We start from the raw sequence: 19,375 nt of genomic DNA, 5'->3' as shown, positions 1-19,375 counted from the left end.
AGTTCCTGCCATACATTTCTTGCCTCAGACAGCTACTGTGACAGTATTTAGAGTCCTCCCTCATGGGAGTTTGATGGAGTTACCCCTCCTCTCTTAGCGATGTCTGTGGCACTTCATATACAGTGAACTTGCAGCTTCATATGCAATTCAATTAAATCAGAGTGCTGAGATTTGAGACGCGGATGGTGCTGTGGTCTAAACCACTGAGCCTCTTGGGCTTGCTGATCAGAAGGTCGGCAGTTCAAATCCCCGCGACGGGGTGAGCTCCCGTTGCTCGGTCCCTGCTCCTGCCAACCTAGCAATTCAAAAGCACACCCAAAACTGCAAGTAGATAAATAGGAACCGCTCCGGCGGGAAGGTAAAAGGCGTTTCCATGCGCTGCTCTGGTTTCGGTGTTCCAGAAGTGGCTTAGTCATGCTGGCCACATGACCTGGAAAAACTGTCTGCAGACAAACGCTGGCTCCTTCAGCCTGTAAAGTGAGATGAGCGCTGCAACCCCAGAGTCGTTTGCGACTGGACTTAACTGTCAGGGGTCCTTTACCTTTTTTTTTAGTCCCCCCCAAAACCAGCAACAGGGACATGGCATTTTCAGCTTAACTTCACTGTGGTTTTTCATGCGTTTTGTGTTTAGCCATTTCCCTCAAATGACGTCTGTGAAATGATTAATTGAAATTAGGAGCCTGCCTTACGTTCTTACATCTTCAGCCAGATAATATTAACACCACCACCCCTGAGCCAATTCATATAATTTAAGCCCTTTGTTTCGAACCCTGTTTTCTGCTTGTGTTTTCTGTTTCCTTTACCACATGGTTGCCAGGCTTCAGACTACAGATTGTTGATTATATTCTGTGTTGTTATAATTCACCACCATATGAGATACCATTTATATTTTTTTGTTTCAGACACGAAAACATATTGGGTTATCTTGGCTTTGGGGAGGGGTGAGGACAGGGGGAGACTTTGGTAAGCTGGGGGGTGGCTTTGGGGAGTTAGGGGGTTTCTCCGGATTGGCAGGGTTGGCAAGCAAAGAAAGCAGGGGCACAGCCCCTGGTGTGTGTGAAAGAGTCAATGACTTTTTAGTTTGATATAATAAAACTTGATTTAAAATTTGCATTCCACTTTTCCAACAAAGTGTTGAGTGACTCGCAGTAATGACAAGTGTTAACAATTAGCAAACGTTTCAGTCAATACGATCATAGCCTGAACTGAATATGGAAGTGATCAAGAAAGAGATCATCTCATGGTTTATTCATGGACTCTAATACTGGTTTACTGTCTGCAAAAAGCCACTTGCAGTTGCCATCTCGGCCTGTGATAAATGTGCTTGGATGATTTATTTTACCATTTCCACATTTATTTGAGGCTGGAGAAGCGGCAATTCCATGGATGGAAAGTAATCCTAGAATGCGGATGTGTGATTACTAGTCCTTCCAAATAGGGACCGTTTGTGTACAGTCCCATTGACTACTGTACATACATCATCAGGCTGCAACGAGATGTTATGACAATCACCAAAAACAGTGGCTATGCCTCCTTTTCCCTCCAGTAATGTTTAGTAATTTATATTATTTATTCCTTATCTAGAGTTGTAGACCACCCTTCATCACTTTTATAATGATCTCAGGGCAGTTTCCAGAATATCATAAAATAAACATCATTACACACACACACACACACACACACACACACACACACACACACACCCCAGTTAAAACTATCATTAAAATTGCAGTTAATGATGAATGCTGCAGCCCAATTGCTGACAGGAATAAGATTCTGTCAGCATATTACACCTTTGTTCAAAGATCTGCACAGGCTGCTGTTTTGTTACAGGGCCAAGTTGAGTGTTTTACTATTGGTATATAAAGACGTGCCTTCTCAACCAATTTCAGCCTGCAGAACTTGCCCTTTTACAAGTGCCAAATAATGTTCATTCCACATTTTCAAGGAATCAGTCTTTAGACTGTGTCAGCACCTGAAACCTTTTTTAAGCCTACCCAGACATATGAATTAGTTACCTGTATTCATTCTTAACGTTTTACCAATTTTATTTTTGTTTTAATGTTAATTGTTTTAATGATGATGATTTTATGCATATTTGGTTTTCTAATAGTTTTTGTGGATTTTAGCTGTGTATTATTTGCAATTTTATTATGCACACCCCTTAAAACTAATAAAAAGAAACACCCCAGAGCATCCTAAAATTTCTGAAAACAAAAAGCAGCCTCGCTGGTTTATGCCTGGTAGAATAGGAATGTTTTCCCTTGATGGCGGCAATCCATCAGGGTCTGTAGTCTGCTCTTTTGGCAGTAGGGTGTTCCATAGGTAGGGACCCACAACAGAGGAAGCTGTTGCACATGTCACAACCCAGTGGGACAAGCTTAACAGTGAGACAAGGGCCCGGGATGGATGATATAGGAGAACGTGTCTCAAGAAATATGCCTGCCATGACATCATCATGCACTGCTCTGACATCATCGCCAATGTGTTTCACAGTCATCAGCCAATGAAGCAGATTTAGCAGGAGACTGTTTTGTTGGCAGCCATATTTCAGTCCCAATATGTCATTCTAGCCTCAGAGCTACATAGCATTGTTGTTAAGGAATCATAGAAGGGACCCAAGGGTCATCTAGTCCAGCCTCAGTGATGCAGGAATCAGCTGAAGCATCCAAGACAGATAGGTGGCCACGCAAGCTCTGCTTAAAAACCTCCACTGAAGGAGAGTCCACAACCACCCGAAGAGATCCATTCCACTGTCGAATAGCTCTTACTGACGGAAAGTTATTCTGGATGTTTAGTTCTTTCTTGTAACGTGAAGCCATTGGTTCGAGTCCTACCCTCCATCCAGACAGAATTCCCCTGTCCCTCATAATAGTAAAGGGTCCTATGAAAACCGAAACATATTAAAGAGCCTTTCTGGCTTTGTCTCTTCCCATTAATGAGAGCTTACCATATAGTTAAAGCTATGGTTTTCCCAGTAGTGTTGTATGGAAGTGAGAGCTGGACCATAAAGAAGGCTGATCGCTGAAGAATTGGTGCTTTTGAATTATGGTGCTGGAGGAGGCTCTTGAGAGTCCCCATGGACTGCTAGAAAGCTCAAACCTCTCCATTCTGAAGGAAATCAGCCCTAAGTTCTCACTGGAAGGACAGATTCTGAAGCTGAGGCTCCAATACTTTGGCCACCTCGTGAGAAGAGAAGACTCTCTGGAAAAGACCCTGATGTTGGGAAAGATTGAGGGCACAAGGAGAAAGGGACGACAGAGGACGAGGTGGTTGGACAGTGTTCTCGAAGCTACCAACAAGTGTTTGACCAAACTGTGGGAGGCAGTGGAAGACAGGAGTGCCTGGCGTGCTCTGGTCCATGGGGTCACGAAGAGTCGGACACGACTAAACGACTAAACAACAACATAAGACACTGTCCTCAACATAAGTTCTAGCAAAAGACCAAGACTTTAGGTAATATAAGGCGGATAAAAGTCCTTTAACAGGGGGAAGGGAAATAAAATGATTAAACAAACAAGCTCAAGCATCCACCAGTGTCTCTTGCTATGTTTTGAAAGATTGATGCCAAATGCGGGATTTATTGGAATTTGATCAGATAAAAATTTGAATGTTGTGGGAATGTCTTTGAACCCGTCGACTTGGCGGCCCCTTTGGTAGCCTTCACCACATCTTTATTTTATTAAGGTGCTTCTGTATTTAGAAATAAACCGCTGCTCCCATTTTTCTTTTTCTTTTTATGAATAGGCATCCTGAAAAGGCACCCCTGGCAGAGTAGGACAAGCGGTGGGGGGGGGCAGTGGAGGGAGGAAGCAGAGCGGGGCACAAATCCTGTCCGTTGTTTGGAGTGGTTGCAGCGAGATTGTTTTTATGGCAGTTTATTAGCTACAGACTATAAAACAATAACGTGTTCAAATGACTTCCTATGGAAACAGTGCCATGTTTTGGTAACACATCATAAAGCATCATGAGGAATGGAGCTGAAATTCTGGGTTCTATTACTACTGTTATCTGAGGCTTTAGCCTGCTTAGGTACCTGATAGGCTGCTGGAAGGGAGGAATGCAATGATACAGGGAAGGAGGAGGAGAGGGGGGGGGGACCACATTGAGCTGCACTGGGCTTCCAGCGGCAGCTCGGACCCCAGGGGGGACATTATATTACAAGGAAGGACTTGAGGAGGCAGAAGGTTTAAGGCATTTTTCTGCTCTCAGTTACACTGGTGTGGGTTTCGGATCACCAGTACGATTCCTTCAGATCCTGTTGAAATAAAGATGGGAAGAGATCGCACAGGAGGAGCATGGTTGCATGATGGGCTCCACAAAGAGCAGAATAAGGTGGATAATAGTTTGGTGGGTGGGTGTTGTAGAATGGACTGTACCACTTCATGCTGGAAGTGGGTGGGGGCCATCTTTTTTTGGATTCTCCCCTGCACTAGCAGGGAATGGACTGGCTGGATTCAGTAGTGAGAGGTAAAAGGTAAAGGTAAAAGACCCCTGGACAGTTAGGTCCAGTCAAAGGCGACTATGGGGTTGCGGCACTCATCTTGACTTTCAGGCTGAGGGAGCCAGCGTTTGTCCACAGACAGCTTTCCTGGTCATGTGGCCAGCATGACTAAACCACAGCAGGACGCCATGACGGAAACCAGAGCGCACAGAAACTCCAATTACCTTCCTGCTGCAGTGATACTTGTTTATCTACTTGCACTGGTGTGCTTTCAACTGCTAGGTTGGTAGGAGCTGGGACAGAGCAATGGGAGCTCACCCCGTGGTGGGGATTCAAACCGACAACCTTCCGATCAGCAAGCCCAAGAGGCTCAGTGGTTTAGACAACAGTGCCACTCACTGGTGGGGGGCACCAGCTGGGGAACCCACAAAGAAGAAGGCTCAGAGCCAGGGGATCGGTGATGGGTCGACGATGAGTGGTCAGAATCTGAAGAAGTAACAGGGTTTAGTGAGCAGGAAGAGGCTGTGGCAGAGGGCAATCCAGAATCAGAGGCAAAAGTGCAGGCTGGAGAGGAGGGCAGCCAAGAGGCAGAGAAGACGCAGGCTGCTGAACAGTAAGCCCTCTGGAGTAAGTTACCAGCTGAAATTAGACAGGCTATACGGGGGCCTTGTTTATTGACATCTTTCTAGAAATCCAGATTGCTGGTTGCACCCATTGATCATCTTAAGTGTTTGCTACCATTGCTCCTTAAGATATTGGTGTTAATGCAGCTGTGAGACTTTGCAGCTGTCCGCAGGATTCCTCTTGTGTAGCCTCACTTGTTTGTCACCAAAATGCTGATGACTAAGCTCTGTCTCTTGGCTTCATTCAGTCTTCCTGCAGCAAATGTATGTGACTTAGAGGAGAGCCAAGACAGGATTGTGCAAGAGCCATTCCACACCAGGCTTTATATTGGGCATAAAATCTAGCATCAAATTATCACCCTGGTTTATTTATTAATTCTCATGTTGGGATGCGATGGCACTGAATGCTGACCTCCAAATATTGGAAGAGGTGTGTCAAACAAAACAAAAAAGAGGGCTTGCTCTGGTTTAGTGGCTTTGCCTTCTATGGCTTGATGTTTTAATAAAACCTACCACGCCTCAGGCGAGCTACAGCTAAATGCTCGTGCCTTTTTTTTGCCGAGGTTTATTTGTTTTGCTTTGCATGACATCTTCGTTCCTGACAATCTCGACATCTCCCTCAACTTCAGGAAATTGCACCGAGCATTTCGGCATTTTCCTGGGGAGAAACTTTGTTTGTCTGTTTTTTGCTTGACGGTACTGAGACCGCTTTGTGCTGAACTGTAAAGTGAAGAAGACAGAAACAAGGGCGAGTTGTTGGGACGCCTTCCCAGCTTTGTAGACGTTATTTTGCTCCGCTAGCTAGATCAGAGGTAGCAGCCAGCCAATGTGGTGGCCTCCAGATGCTACTGAACTACATCTCCCATCATCCCTGACCATGGGCCATGCAGGCAAAGGATGATGGGAGTTGGGGTCCAGCAACAACATCTGGAGGGCATAATATTGTCTACGCCAAAGCCAGATGGTTAGTGACTTCTTTGCAATGTATTCCCACAATCGATAACTCATTCCATTACCATGAGATTATCCTGCGACATGATTAAGGAAAATGTTTTGCATGGATCTCCACTTGTTGGTGGTACCAGATTATGGAGGTTAGTGAGAAATAACCTAGTCCACATGGAAGAACACTGATGTCATGTGGTATTTATTTGATCAGTTTCAGCAAATTTATACAGTACAGTGGAACCTCTACTCATGTACAGAATCCATTCCGGAGGTCCGTTTGTGAGTCGATCCGGGTCGCTGGTAGAAGCGCCGTTCTGCCCGTGTGGCAGCCGCTTCTGAGCATGTGCAGATGGCAGAAGCTGCTTCTGCACGTGTGCGAATCGCGGCAAACCCGGTATTTACTTCCAGGTTTGCTGCGGTCACAAGTCGAATTGTTCTTGAGTAGGGGCGGTGGTAAGTCGAGGCTCTACTGTTTCTAAACGGTGTACAATGAAGATACAAAAAAGATGCAAATGATAAAATATGTTAAAATGTACTGTTAAACCAGAAAAGCTTACTTCAAATGGCTGTTGAAATCTTTAAAAGTCTTCATCAGACACCTGGTGTTCAAAAGGAAGGGGACCTGTCCAGAGGCACCAGCTTCTCAGGATGACTGAGGGGGTCCTGATATCACGCATGGAGGCAGGAGGTGGAACCAAAAGCCCTCTGAACAATGTGGGGCCCAAAGTGCCTCAGCCCCCAGGAACTAGCACCTACGGTAGAGCTTTTCAAACTGTGTGTTGTGCAACACGTTAGTATGTCAGCTGCAGTGTGTAGGTATGCCGCACAAACGCTCCCCGCACTCCTCCTGGGGCTGGAAAGGGTTCGTTTCACTTCCGGTTTGCTCATAAAACTGAATTACTGTGTCATGAAATGTTGCAAAACTGAATTACTGTGTTGCCAAATGATGCCTGTCCAAAAAGTGTCACCAGCTTGAAAAGTTTGGAAAGCACTGACCTACAGACCTGTGTGATCTCAGCCGGGAGAGAAATCCAGAGAATTAGGCCCACAAATCTGAATACGCAGTTTCTGGTGGATGCGAGCTGTGCGCCTGACCCATGAGAGACTACTAACAGTGACTCCCCTGAATATCTCAGTGATCAGGCAGGGATATAAGGCACCAAACAGGCCTTATGATGTCCTGGACCCAAGATTTGACCTTGAACTTGGCCTGGTAATGTATGAGCAGCCCATATGATTGTGTTACTGTTGTGCTATGGTTGTTGAAGTACCACTTCCTACATTTTCTGCTACACAGGTAGTTGTCATATGTATGCCTTGCAGTTGCAAACCGTCCTCATTCTTTATTGCTCTCCACACTTTCCATATACCTGCTCCTTAAACACACTCTTTGGCAATATTGAGAGTAATCATTTCCAACGTAGGCTAAAATTAGACAGTGTAGTGTTGTAGCCGGCAATGAAAATGGGATGTTGTTGGCAAATGTGGCTCTTTGATCAGACTGTCCGCTCCAGGAAAAAGACTGACACAGAGCAGTTCTGTATACGCGGTGTTACCCTTGCAGATAGGAGGTGTATTGTTCATAACAGCCAGCATTAAGAGCTGGCAGTGAAAAGATGGGGCACCCAAAGAAAGAAACGAGCTGTGGATGGGGACAGGAAACCCACCAGCCCATTGTAGTTTGTCAACAGATCCCTGCACACATTGAAAACCATTTCTCACAGTCATGAGGGCTAGTAACATTCAATTTTTAATAACATGTCTGATTTTTACTATTGTTCAACATGGGTGCAGAGGATGGAAGCAACCCTGTTGTGACTGTGTGAACTAATGTGGCTGCTACACCCACCCAAGCCGTAATTGGGTTTGGTCTGTGTCTGCAGCATGTACTCTTTATTTGCAAACTTGCATGATGAACGTGCTTGGCAATTTCTCAGGAAGCGGATCACAGAACTATAGGCTTTAAAACATTTGGCAAGTCATATGTACCTTTTGTATTTTGGCAAGAACTCTGCACCTCGTACAATAGTTTATAAGGACCACATTCTGCTCTCAATTATTGCCAGATCCAAACCTCGTTGAAGCCAAGGGAAAGACCCCTGTTGGCTTCCGTGGCTGCAATGCCATTCCCCTTTGCAATCGCACACCATTATGCAAGGCTGGCCGACAGAAGAGCAGGACGTGGAGGGTTTGGCAGGTAGGCCTGGTTGCCTAAAAAGGCCTGCTTGAACCCCTGTTGGATGACGTCTGTGCAAAATGTGCTGGAGCGGCTTTGCAGTAAGCGATGGACAACCTGAGTCACTTTCCCAGAAGAGAGAAGCAAACACACAGGATTAGTTGACACCAGAGCTGAAAACTCAAGTTCCCCCCCTTCCTTCCATGAAACATAAATGGTTCTCTCCCACCCCCGCTTTATCTTCACAACAGCTGGGATAGTTTGGGTGGTAGAGCATGAGACTCTTGATCTCAGGGTCATGGTTCATGTCCCACGTTGGACAAAGGATTCCTGCATTGCATGGGGGTTGCACTAGATGGTCCCTTCCAACTCAACACTTCCATGATTCTAACCTTCTGAGGCAGGTTAGGCTGAGAGATAGAGACTGGCCCAAGGTCATCCAATGGGCTTCAGGGCTGAGTGGGCAGCTGAACTGGGATCTGCTCCCATCATAGTCCAGTGCTCCAACCACCGCAACGCAGGTGTGGCATGGACCAGCCTTTAGCAATTAAGATGGTAGGTGAAGATACTAGCAAGTTAAACTTACCAATTTTGTTTTGAACACGTTTTCCCCACCCCTGTGCGTATAAAATCTGTTTATGTGTTTATGGTGTGGCCGATGTAACTTAGAAGTCAACTTGTAGTTTAAAGTTGCATGCATGTCTGTTTATCGATGGCGCTGGGTTCAGAAGCGCATTTTTGCTCACGTTGGTGACCTTAAAGAATGTACAGTCGATCTCTGTATTCTCATCATACACTGCTCACAAATACAGTGGTACCTCGGGTTAAGTACTTAATTCGTTCCAGAGGTCCGTTCTTAACCTGAAACTGTTCTTAACCTGAAGCGCCATTTTAGCTAATGGGGCCTCCTGCTGCTGCCGCGCCGCCGGAGCACGATTTCTGTTCTTATCCTGAAGCACAGTTCTTAACCTGAAGCACTATTTCTGGGTTAGCGGAGTCTGTAACCTGAAGCGTATGTAACCTGAAGCGTATGTAACCCGAGGTACCACTGTAGTTGGTTATATAACCAAGTAAGCATCACCTTGGGCTAGTCACACTTCTCTGAAGTCTCTCAGCCTTACTCACCTCACAGAGTGATTTTTGTGGGGGAGGAAGGGAAAGGAGATTGTTAGCCGCTTTGAGATTCCTTAAGGGGAGTGAAAGGCGGGATATCAAGTCCAAACTCCTCCTCCTCCTCCTCCTCCTCTTCTTCTTCTTCTTCTACAGAATAGGTTTCGGAGGTTTGCATGAGGTCATCATTTTGTACTTTGGGTGTGAGACAGAGGGAGGGGTGGTGGTACCCATAATGGCGCTTGTGGGTAGGGGGATGGGGCACTAAGGTGGGGACGCTATGTGGGGAGACTCAGATGCCTACAGGCCATCCCATTAGGCAGGTACCTTGTGGAATGGCTGCTGTGCTGTCTGGCCTGCTAGTCTTCTATTGGTTCACAATGAAGTCTCACGCATCCACCTTTTGATTGTAGATGAAGGAGGCAACTTGGCATGTATTACTGAGATCTAGATGGAACTGATCTAACCCAGCTTTGCCCACATAGGTACTTGGTGCAGCACCAGTTTGTCGCCCTTCCTTTATTCAGCTTTAAAGTACAGTGGTACCTTGGGTTAATTCGTTCTGGAGGTCCGTTCTTAAGCTGAAACTGTTCTTAACCTGAGGTACCACTTTAGCTAATGGGGCCTCCTGCTGCCGCCACGCCGCCGCTGCGCGATTTCTGTTCTCACCCTGAAGCACAGTTCTTAACCTGAAGCACTATTTCTGGGTTAGCGGAGTCTGTAACCTGAAGCGTATGTAACCTGAAGCGTATGTAACCCGAGGTACCACTGTAGTTGGTTATATAACCAAGTAAGCATCACCTTGGGCTAGTCACACTTCTCTGAAGTCTCTCAGCCTTACTCACCTCACAGAGTGATTTTTGTGGGGGAGGAAGGGAAAGGAGATTGTTAGCCGCTTTGAGATTCCTTAAGGGGAGTGAAAGGCGGGATATCAAGTCCAAACTCCTCCTCCTCCTCTTCTTCTTCTTCTTCTTCTACAGAATAGGTTTCGGAGGTTTGCATGAGGTCATCATTTTGTACTTTGGGTGTGAGACAGAGGGAGGGGTGGTGGTACCTATAATGGCAGTTGTGGGTAGGGGGATGGGGCACTAAGGTGGGGACACTATGTGGGGAGACTCAGATGCCTACAGGCCATCCCATTAGGCCTTGTGGAATGGCTGCTGTGCTGTATGGCCTGCTAGTCTTCTATTGGTTCACAATGAAGTCTCACGTATCCACCTTTTGATTGTAGATGAAGGAGGCAACTTGGCATGTATTACTGAGATCTAGATGGAACTGATCTAACCCAGCTTTGCCCACATAGGTACTTGGTGCAGCACCAGTTTGTCGCCCTTCCTTTATTCAGCTTTAAAGTACAGTGGTACCTTGGGTTAAGAACTTAATTCGTTCTGGAGGTCCGTTCTTAAGCTGAAACTGTTCTTAACCTGAGGTACCACTTTAGCTAATGGGGCCTCCTGCTGCCGCCGTGCCGCTGCTGCGTGATTTCTGTTCTCATCCTGAAGCAAAGTTCTTAACCCGAGGTACTATTTCTGGGTTAGCGGAGTCTGTAACCTGAAGCGTCTGTAACCCGAGATACCACTGCATCTTATTTTGGTATTGCAGTTGTAGCTCATTATACTTCCCTTGCCACATAAGACAGTAAATTTGCATGCATGGATGTTGCACTTTTCCCTGCAAGTTAAAACATGTCAATGCGACACTGGCAGCGCAGGTAAGGATTGCCAGTTTTACAAGCAAAAGCGCTGGGCAAGTTGGGATGTCACAACAAACCACGGTTTATCTTGACAAGAGCGAGCAGCTGTGGGCCTTGGGTTGGTGTGTTCTGTTCCCCACCTCCTCTTCCAATGCAGTCAAGAGGTGGAGGTGGGAAGGTCTTGTTTCCTTTTCAGATTTCATTTTGCCTGAATCCAACAAACTGTGGTTTGAAATTGGCTTGTTTTAACAAGCCACGGTTAAAATTAGGGTTTGGACAGCACACAAAAGTGTGGTTAATTTTTTAAAAAAAGAAAGTTAGAGACCCCGACTCACTTTGTCTCTTTCCCATCAGTGTGCTGTAATGGCTAGCTACGGTTTGGGAGTTGTTGTTGTTTAGTCGTTTAGTCATGTCCGACTCTTTGTGACCCCCTGGACCAGAGCACGCCAGGCACTTCTGTCTTCCACTGCCTCCCACAGCTTGGTCAAACTCATGCTGGTAGATTTGAGAACACTGTCCAACCATCTTGTCCTCTGTTGTCCCCTTCTCCTTGTGCCCTCCATCTTTCCCAACATCAGGGTCTTTTCCAGGGAGTCTTCTCTTCTCATGAGGTGGCCAAAGTATTGGAGCCTCAGCTTCAGGATCTGTCCTTCCAGTGAGCATTCAGGGCTGATTCCCTTCAGAATGGAGAGGTTTGATCTTGCAGTCCATGGGACTCTCAAGAGTCTTCTCCAGCACCATAATTCAAAAGCATCCATTCTTCGGCGATCTGCCTTCTTTATGGTCCAGCTCTCACTTCCATACATCACTACTGGGAAAACCATAGCTTTAACTATATGAACCTTTGTTGGCAAGGTGATGTCTGCTTTTTAGGATGCTGTCTAGGTTTGGGAGACTAGGGTCTAAATCGCCACTTGGTGACCTTGGGCTAGTCACTTCCTCGCAACCTGGCCTACCTCACAGGCTTGTTGTAGGGATTAAATGAGAAGGTGGGGAACCATGTATGCCTTGAGTTCCTTGGAGAAAGAAGAAGAAGAAGAGTTTGGATTTGATATCCCACCTTTCACTCCCTTTAAGGAGTCTCAAAGCGGCTAACAATCTCCTTTTCCCTTCCTCCCCCACAACAAACACTCTGTGAGGTGAGTGGGGCTGAGAGACTTCAGAGAAGTGTGACTAGCCCAAGGTCACCCAGCAGCTGCATGTGGAGGAGCGGAGACGCGAACCCGGTTTCCCAGATTAGGAGTCTACCGCTCTTAACCACTACACCACACTGGCTCTCATACATACCAAAAAGATGGTATGTAAATGAATGAACCATGGTTCAAACTGTTAGTACTATTTGCCTTAGCTGATCACTGGACAGGGGAGCATCTAGCCCATGAAAGGCATTTCCCAAGCCCTGTGCTTTGCAAACCTGGCACCTTGGCAGTCACCTGGGGCACCTGACACTAAATCTGGCTCTGGGCAGTGGAAAATGGTATCTGGGCACAGATGCTGGTACACTGTTAAAGCTAAGCAGGTCGTGTCTTAATGATGGACATTCTGCTAGTAAATAAATCAGTGAAAGCAAGACTAGCATTTTTATTTTCCAAGAACTTTTTGAATCACGTTATCCTATGGAGAATTTTATATGCTTTTTTGAAAAGCTGACACACTCTGGGTTATATCAGAAATACGTAAAGCAGGTCAACACAAGTAAAAGAGGATGTAGTCTGGGTTTGAAATGTGCTTTTATTTTCCTCCAGTGTCCCGGCAATGATGAAATTCTAACCCACTTTGCTGTGGTTTGTAGTAACTTCTGGCTTTGAAAGCCTGGATCTCAGTTCTGTTACCTCTTTGTAATGCGCAGAGAGATCGAGCCAGGAGGGAAACAGCTCTGGGATGAGCAAAGAATCTTGGAGCCATGAGTTAAAGCTACTCTGATCTTTAAAACCCTAACCATCCTGCCATATTCATTTGCAACACAGGAACATACGCAGCAGCCCAGATGAAAAGCAGGATGCCACCAGGTCTGGTTGCAACATCAAAATTTGCAGGCTCAATGTTGGAATCCAATTTCATTCTATATATTTATATTCATATCTGCTGTATGTGATTGTTTGTAACCTGTTGAGTGCTGCAGTTATTTTCTGTACCATTGCCATCTTCTTTTGAACTAGTTTTGAGCTAGTTTTTCTTCTCAGTGAAATCTTGAAAGCCCATAACCAACAGAATGCATCTTGTCTTTTCTCGTTTGCAGGTTCTGAAAACCAAAGATCTAACATCACCTATGCAGCGCTACATTGATAGCAAGGTAGTTAAAACCAGAGCTGAAGGCGAGTGGCTATCTTTCGACGTAACTGATGCCGTACACGAGTGGCTCCACCACCGAGGTGACCATATCCTAAGCCTTTGATCATTAAAGCCTGCCTGTGCTAAATCTAAATAGTTTCAGGTCTGCACTGGATCTAAAGGCAATTTCCCCTTCCTCCCCTTGTGTTTTGCAGACAGGAATCTTGGATTTAAGATAAGTTTACACTGTCCATGTTGCACATTCGTGCCTTCAAATAATTATATCATCCCAAATAAAAGTGAAGAGCTAGAGGCAAGATTTGCAGGTAATGACAAACCATAAAAATTAAAATTGTTATGTGATAAGTAAGAGGAGTTTTTACAGTACATGGAAAAACCAAAAACGCAGTTCATTGAAAAGATTGAGCTCTGTGTGCTGTGTGTGTGTGTGTGTGTGTCTTGTGTGTTTGTAGAAAGAGTGATCTTGGTCACTCACCACATTTCTCCAGTACAGCTAAGAGGGAATGCTCATGGTAACACCAAAGTTTGTTGTTGTTTAGTCGTTTAGTCGTGTCCGACTCTTCGTGACCCCTTGGACCAGAGCACGCCAGGCACCAAAGTTTATTGAAGCCAAATATTGTTTGGATGATAACTGGGATTCCCCAGAAGCGGGATGCAAATCCCTGACTGGCTCCACACCCAAATCCAAGTGGATTCCTCAACTGAATCAAGTGGGAGCAAGTGGGTCATGGTTATTGAGTACTAGTAAATGAGAACAAAGGGAACATTTGTGGATAGATTTTTTTTAAAAAACTGCAATCCAAAAGAGTGTTTTAGGTCGGAATACATTGGAATTAAAAATCCATCTTGCAACAATAAAGGAATCCATAAATTGATTTAACAGAAAATTACAACAAAATTATGAGGAATCAAATTCAGTGATAATTTAAATTGCCTGAGAAAGAAGATGAAGGGTCCCCATTCCATTGTCCATCTTATATCAAGCCCTCACCCCCCGAGTTTGCTGCTTTTGCTTGTAGTTTAATTTACGGTAATTTAATTTAATTTAATTTACTCAAATACAGTAATGGGATCTGGAAGGATGAGTGTGTGTTTGTGTACAGAGATTGGGTTGTTGTTTTTCCTTTAGTGATGATACCTGGGTGGGTTTCAGTATTCTGTCAAAATTTATTTCCTGTTATCTTCTAGTGCAATCTAACCCCATACAAATCAATGAGTCAGACTTTTGTTTTCAGCCTTAGACTGCAGTCCTAAGCATACATATTAGGGTGTAAGTCCTATTGTGGGACTTACCTATCAGTGGGACTTGATTCTAAGTAAGCATGCTTAGGATTGGACTGCACAGCATTTTTAGCTTAGATTAGTAGAGTGTATCAGAAGCATAGAGTTAATATTTGAGTTAAATAAATATCTAAATGTATGTTGTACTGAAATAACTGTGAAAGAAAAAAAACTTTAATATATTGTATTACAACTGACTAAATGACTAATCATGAATGCAGATGAAGTTTATGATATAGTTCATCTCCTGGCATTGTTATGTGCTGAAATTGCATTTTATTTTATCTGATTGAGGGCAGAATACATGTTCAGTTTGGATACTTCTCCAAACCACAGCTTGTCAGATTAGAAACACAGCCTCCATCTTTTGTTGTACACCAGTTCCAACTTCCGTTTCTGGGTTATTCTAACCATAATTTTTCCATGATATCCTATGCCGAACCATGATTAGTGCTGACCTACAAAGCATGGTTTACAAACACATTTTAAATCATGGTTTGGGGCTCAGCATTAACCGTAGTTTCTACAACCCAGATGTCATACTATAGTAAAATAAAGATGAGTGTTGGTGTGTGATGAAGGAAGGCAGTGCTATAGAACTTCCCGAACAAAGGTTTGGAAGGTTGTCTCAAAGGAGCCACAGCAATCAACATAATGAGAACTTCCTATGAAATTTACATATGCATATCAGCATGCAATAAATGCTCCCACCCAATGCCAGTGCCCTCTGATTTTTTTCTTTCTGTGGTTCGAGTTTCTTGTTAAAAGTTGGTTTATATAATTTGTTCCAGAAGAGCAGCACAATATTTATTACCAAAATGTATTTTTTAAAGGTATTGATGACTACTACACATATCCCAGTGGTGAGAAATCTTTAAAGCCCAGTAGGAAAAAAAACAGTGGGAAGACCCCACATCTTCTGCTAATGTTATTGCCCTCCTACAGAGTTGAGTCGCAACAGTCCAGTCGGCGGAGGAAGCGTGCTCTAGATGCTGCCTATTGTTTTAGGTAATTATGGATTGAGGCGTTGTCTCTGCCTGCCTGCCTGCATGCGTAGAAATAGGTTAACATTCATAGAATATAAATTTGTTGTTGTTGTTTAGTCGTTTAGTCATGTCCGACTCTTTGTGACCCCATGGACCAGAGCACGCCAGGCACTTCTGTCTTCAACTGCCTCCCTCAGTTTGGTCAAACTCATGCTGGTAGCTTCGAGAACACTATCCAACCATCTCGTCCTCTGTTGTCCTCTTCTCCTTGTGCCCTCCATCTTTCCCAACATCAGGGTCTTTTCCAGAGAGTCTTCCCTTCTCATGAGGTGGCCAAAGTATTGGAGCCTCAGCTTCAGGATCTGTCCTTCCAGTGAGCACTCAGGGCTGATTTCCTTAAGAATTGAGAGGTTTGATCTTCTTGCAGTCCATGGGACTCTCAAGAGTCTCCTCCAGCACCATAATTCAAATAAATATAAATAAATGCAGAATATAAATACAGCCCCATAATTCCCTGATTCTATTTTTTTAAAATGCCTCTTGCTAGGTATGAAGAAAGAGCAGTAGTTGAACATCTGAGTTCTTATAGTATCTTTACAACTGATTTAATGTAACAAAATTCGAATTTTCTTCCTAGTAAATTCCTTTATCTCCTACTGGCCTTAGTTGTAATGAAAGGACCACATTTACTGCGCACTACCCCACCCCCCGCAGAAAACAAAAAACCCATGCACATTGTGGCCAAGTTTAGATGTACAGTGGAACCTCAGTCATTGAACGTAATCCGTTCCGGAAGATTGTTCAACTTCTGAAACGTTCGAAAACTGAGGATCAATGGATGGTCAGTAAAATCCATTGAAAAAATCGAAAGACACGTAGCGGAAGCTGTACGACTTCCGAAGCACGTTCAAAAATGGAAACAATTACTTCCAGGTTTTCAGTGTTCGGGTTCCAAATTGTTCAGCTTCTGAGACACTCGGAAACTGAGGTTCCACTGTAGCAGGAAACAGTATTTCCTGGCAATGTGGAATAACCTGTGATGAGCTTTGGGCTTGCATATACATTTCTATCTCTTATAGCCCAGGAACTGGAACAACAGTTTGAACCTGATGTGTCGTCACTAACCATAAGTTAAATAAACCATCGTTCCCTGAGTTCTGGTGTCATGGGAAACAAGCTAATCTAGCCCACATCCTATGCTTAGGAGAAAGTCCCACTGAGTTTGTGAGATTTTCTTTTTTAATATAGTGCACAGGAAGGCACTGCAGTATGCCAAGAGAGAACCCCCTGGTGTGCCCCTAAAACTTAAGTGAATAAAAAAAATGAAAGTCTCCTGTAATTCCCTCCGCAGAGCAGGCTGCCCACTGTATCGCTGAATGATTTGCTGTTCTAGTCTTGCTCCCCACCGATCAGCCTCCATTGGAGACGAATAATGCTGTCACGTTTCTGTATTGTGTTTGTTTGAATCATCCATTCACCCCTGATGGAAAGAGTAGGGATTTTAGAAGGCATTGATTTCCGTTCCGACCCATGTTCATCGCACGCAGCCCTGTTTCTGTTCTCCTGCAGTTCAGTTTCTGATGTAAAGTCATCTCTTTGCCTGCTGTGGTGGGACTTTATGGAATTAATTATGCAAATAATTAATCGCTGGATTGATTACTGGCCCAGACAAATAAGCAGACGTTGGCCATTTCTGCTCCTGTTTCAATTGCCATGAGATTGCCTCAACATCCCTGGCAGCGAGATAGATTGGAATCAACTGTTGTTGGAGATGTACCCAGAGGAATGACTCATGCAGAAACACCATTGGGCAAGTTTCAGATGAACTGCCTCATGTATTAAAAGTGGGCATGAGAAGGCCGTGGAGTCACCACAGGCTAGCTGTGGGGGCCAGTGATACTTCCATCAGCCATGGCCCATGTGAAAAGGACCCTACTTGCATATCGAAATACGCATATAGAACTCATTCAACCAAGGAGAGGATCCTGGTTGGTCCAGAGTCCTCTCCCAGCCCTCTGGTTTCATGTAGGAGTTCTGCGGGGGCCTTTTCTCACATTTACTGAACAGGTAGCCAACTGGAAGTTACAGGGATGGCCAACGTGCTCCCTTTGCTCATGCTTTTATCTATTTCATTAACAAAATTTATATACCACTTTCCCAACAGAAGACCTAGAAGTGACTTATACTGGACAATATAAAATATTTGTTAACAGATACTAATAAAAGTGTTTAAAATATGCAAGGGGGTTATTACTGCTACCGCAGGGATAGCAAACATGGCACCCTCAGATGTTGTTGGACTCTATCTCCCATCATCCCTGACCACTGGACAGGCTTGGTCCAACAAGATCTGGAGAGCGCTACATTGTATGTTTCTTACTATTTTGAAAGTAAATGTTTCTCGATCTAAACATGAAGTGTACCCCTAATTCAGAAAAAAGCATCCATTTTGAGAATCGTAGTATTGTAAAGTTGGAAGGGATCCCAAGGGTCGTGTGATCTAACCTCCTGCAATGCAGGAATCTCAACGAAAGCATCCACCCAAGTTTGATGGAACACTGCATAGGGCTTACAAAGAATCTCTGTTTAGAGTTGCATTGAGCTCAGCTTCTTGCTCCCCAGCCCAGTTTTGGTGGCTGTGACTGTAATAATATGCTTGTCTGCAATTGCATTTTCAGGAACGTGCAAGACAACTGCTGCCTGCGCCCATTTTATATTGACTTCAAGAGAGATCTGGGATGGAAATGGATACATGAACCTAAAGGATACCATGCAAATTTCTGTGCAGGAGCTTGTCCTTATTTATGGAGCTCAGATACTCAGCATAGTAGAGTAAGTCTCTTCCTTTGCGGGGTGGGGGTTAGATTTGTTTCCTGATAGAATATTAACAATATATTGGGTGGGGGTGGGTGCAGAAAAGCAGGCTTTTTGATAACAAAAATAAGTTTTTCTTTGTCCCCCTGCAAAAACCCCCTGACAGCTAGTGCATTATACTAGTGTATTATTGACACAATACATTTCCAATACAATAAAATTTGGCGCTGCCAAAGTCTTTTAAAAATAACTGGTGCAACATGTCTAGTCTGCACACCAACTGAACATATTTCAAACAGGTCTGCCTTAACACCTTGTATTTTTAAGACCAGTTGCACAGCACACTCTCTGGCAGAATATCCTCCATCTCCCATCACGTGGCCAGGGATTGTGGGAATTAGAGTCTGGGAACATCTGGAGGGCCACCGGTTCCCCATCCATGCCCTAAAACAGTCAGTGCCCAAGCAGGGCCAGGGCGATTTCATTCCGACCTCAGTGCCTTCTCCCTGCTGAAGCAGATGTCTGAGGAGTAGTGGCAACAGTTTCCTGGGCCTATCCTGTTCTAAAATCAGTTTAGGCCCTTCTGTAGGCCAGGTTTTGATCTTCCACACGGCCCTAATGCACTGACTCCACCCATGGAAGTCATTCTAGGGCAGGCCTGCACAACACATGGGACTTCTATGTTGCGCAGGCCTGTTCTAGGGAAAGGAATTCTCCTGGGCGGCTGTGATCAGGATTGGGTGTGTTCCATGTGCTGGCTTGTGAAAACCCAGCACAGAATCTAGGGTCTGGCACACACTTTGGCATCCTGAAAATCCTGGCTTTCGTCGCTAACACAAAAGCCAGCTTCTCTTGGTTGCAGAGAGAAAGCTTGAAAGATTTGGGGCAGCGCCTGCTTATTAGAAGAGCTAAGGGAAGGTTGGGAAGGGTGGCTCTCGGTCTGCCCTTTGTAATTCCTCTGCCCCCAATTCTACACCTATAACCTATAATCCCCTTGCCATTTTTCCT

At 44.7% G+C, this 19,375-nt stretch overlaps 2 protein-coding genes across 2 annotated transcripts in view; one reads left to right on the top strand and one right to left on the bottom strand.

Annotated features, from left to right (window-relative positions):
- LOC310702742 (uncharacterized protein) overlaps positions 1–19,375 on the bottom strand; it is a 601,527-nt gene that overhangs the window by 131,337 nt on the left and 450,815 nt on the right. The window lies entirely within an intron of this gene.
- The window catches only part of TGFB2 (transforming growth factor beta 2), an 82,580-nt gene that overhangs the window by 60,532 nt on the left and 2,673 nt on the right, over positions 1–19,375 (top strand). The window contains exons 3-6 of the mRNA XM_083494659.1: positions 13,234–13,366; positions 13,481–13,591; positions 15,401–15,575; positions 18,232–18,385. Of these exons, the coding sequence (XP_083350785.1) occupies positions 13,234–13,366; positions 13,481–13,591; positions 15,401–15,575; positions 18,232–18,385 (573 nt within the window). The remainder of the gene's footprint in view (positions 1–13,233; positions 13,367–13,480; positions 13,592–15,400; positions 15,576–18,231; positions 18,386–19,375) is intronic.

Source organism: Podarcis liolepis (assembly GCF_965112155.1).
Source record: "Podarcis liolepis genome assembly, chromosome: 3".
NCBI classification, from domain to species: Eukaryota; Metazoa; Chordata; class Lepidosauria; order Squamata; family Lacertidae; genus Podarcis; species Podarcis liolepis.
This window is presented reverse-complemented; position numbering and strand designations above follow the sequence as displayed.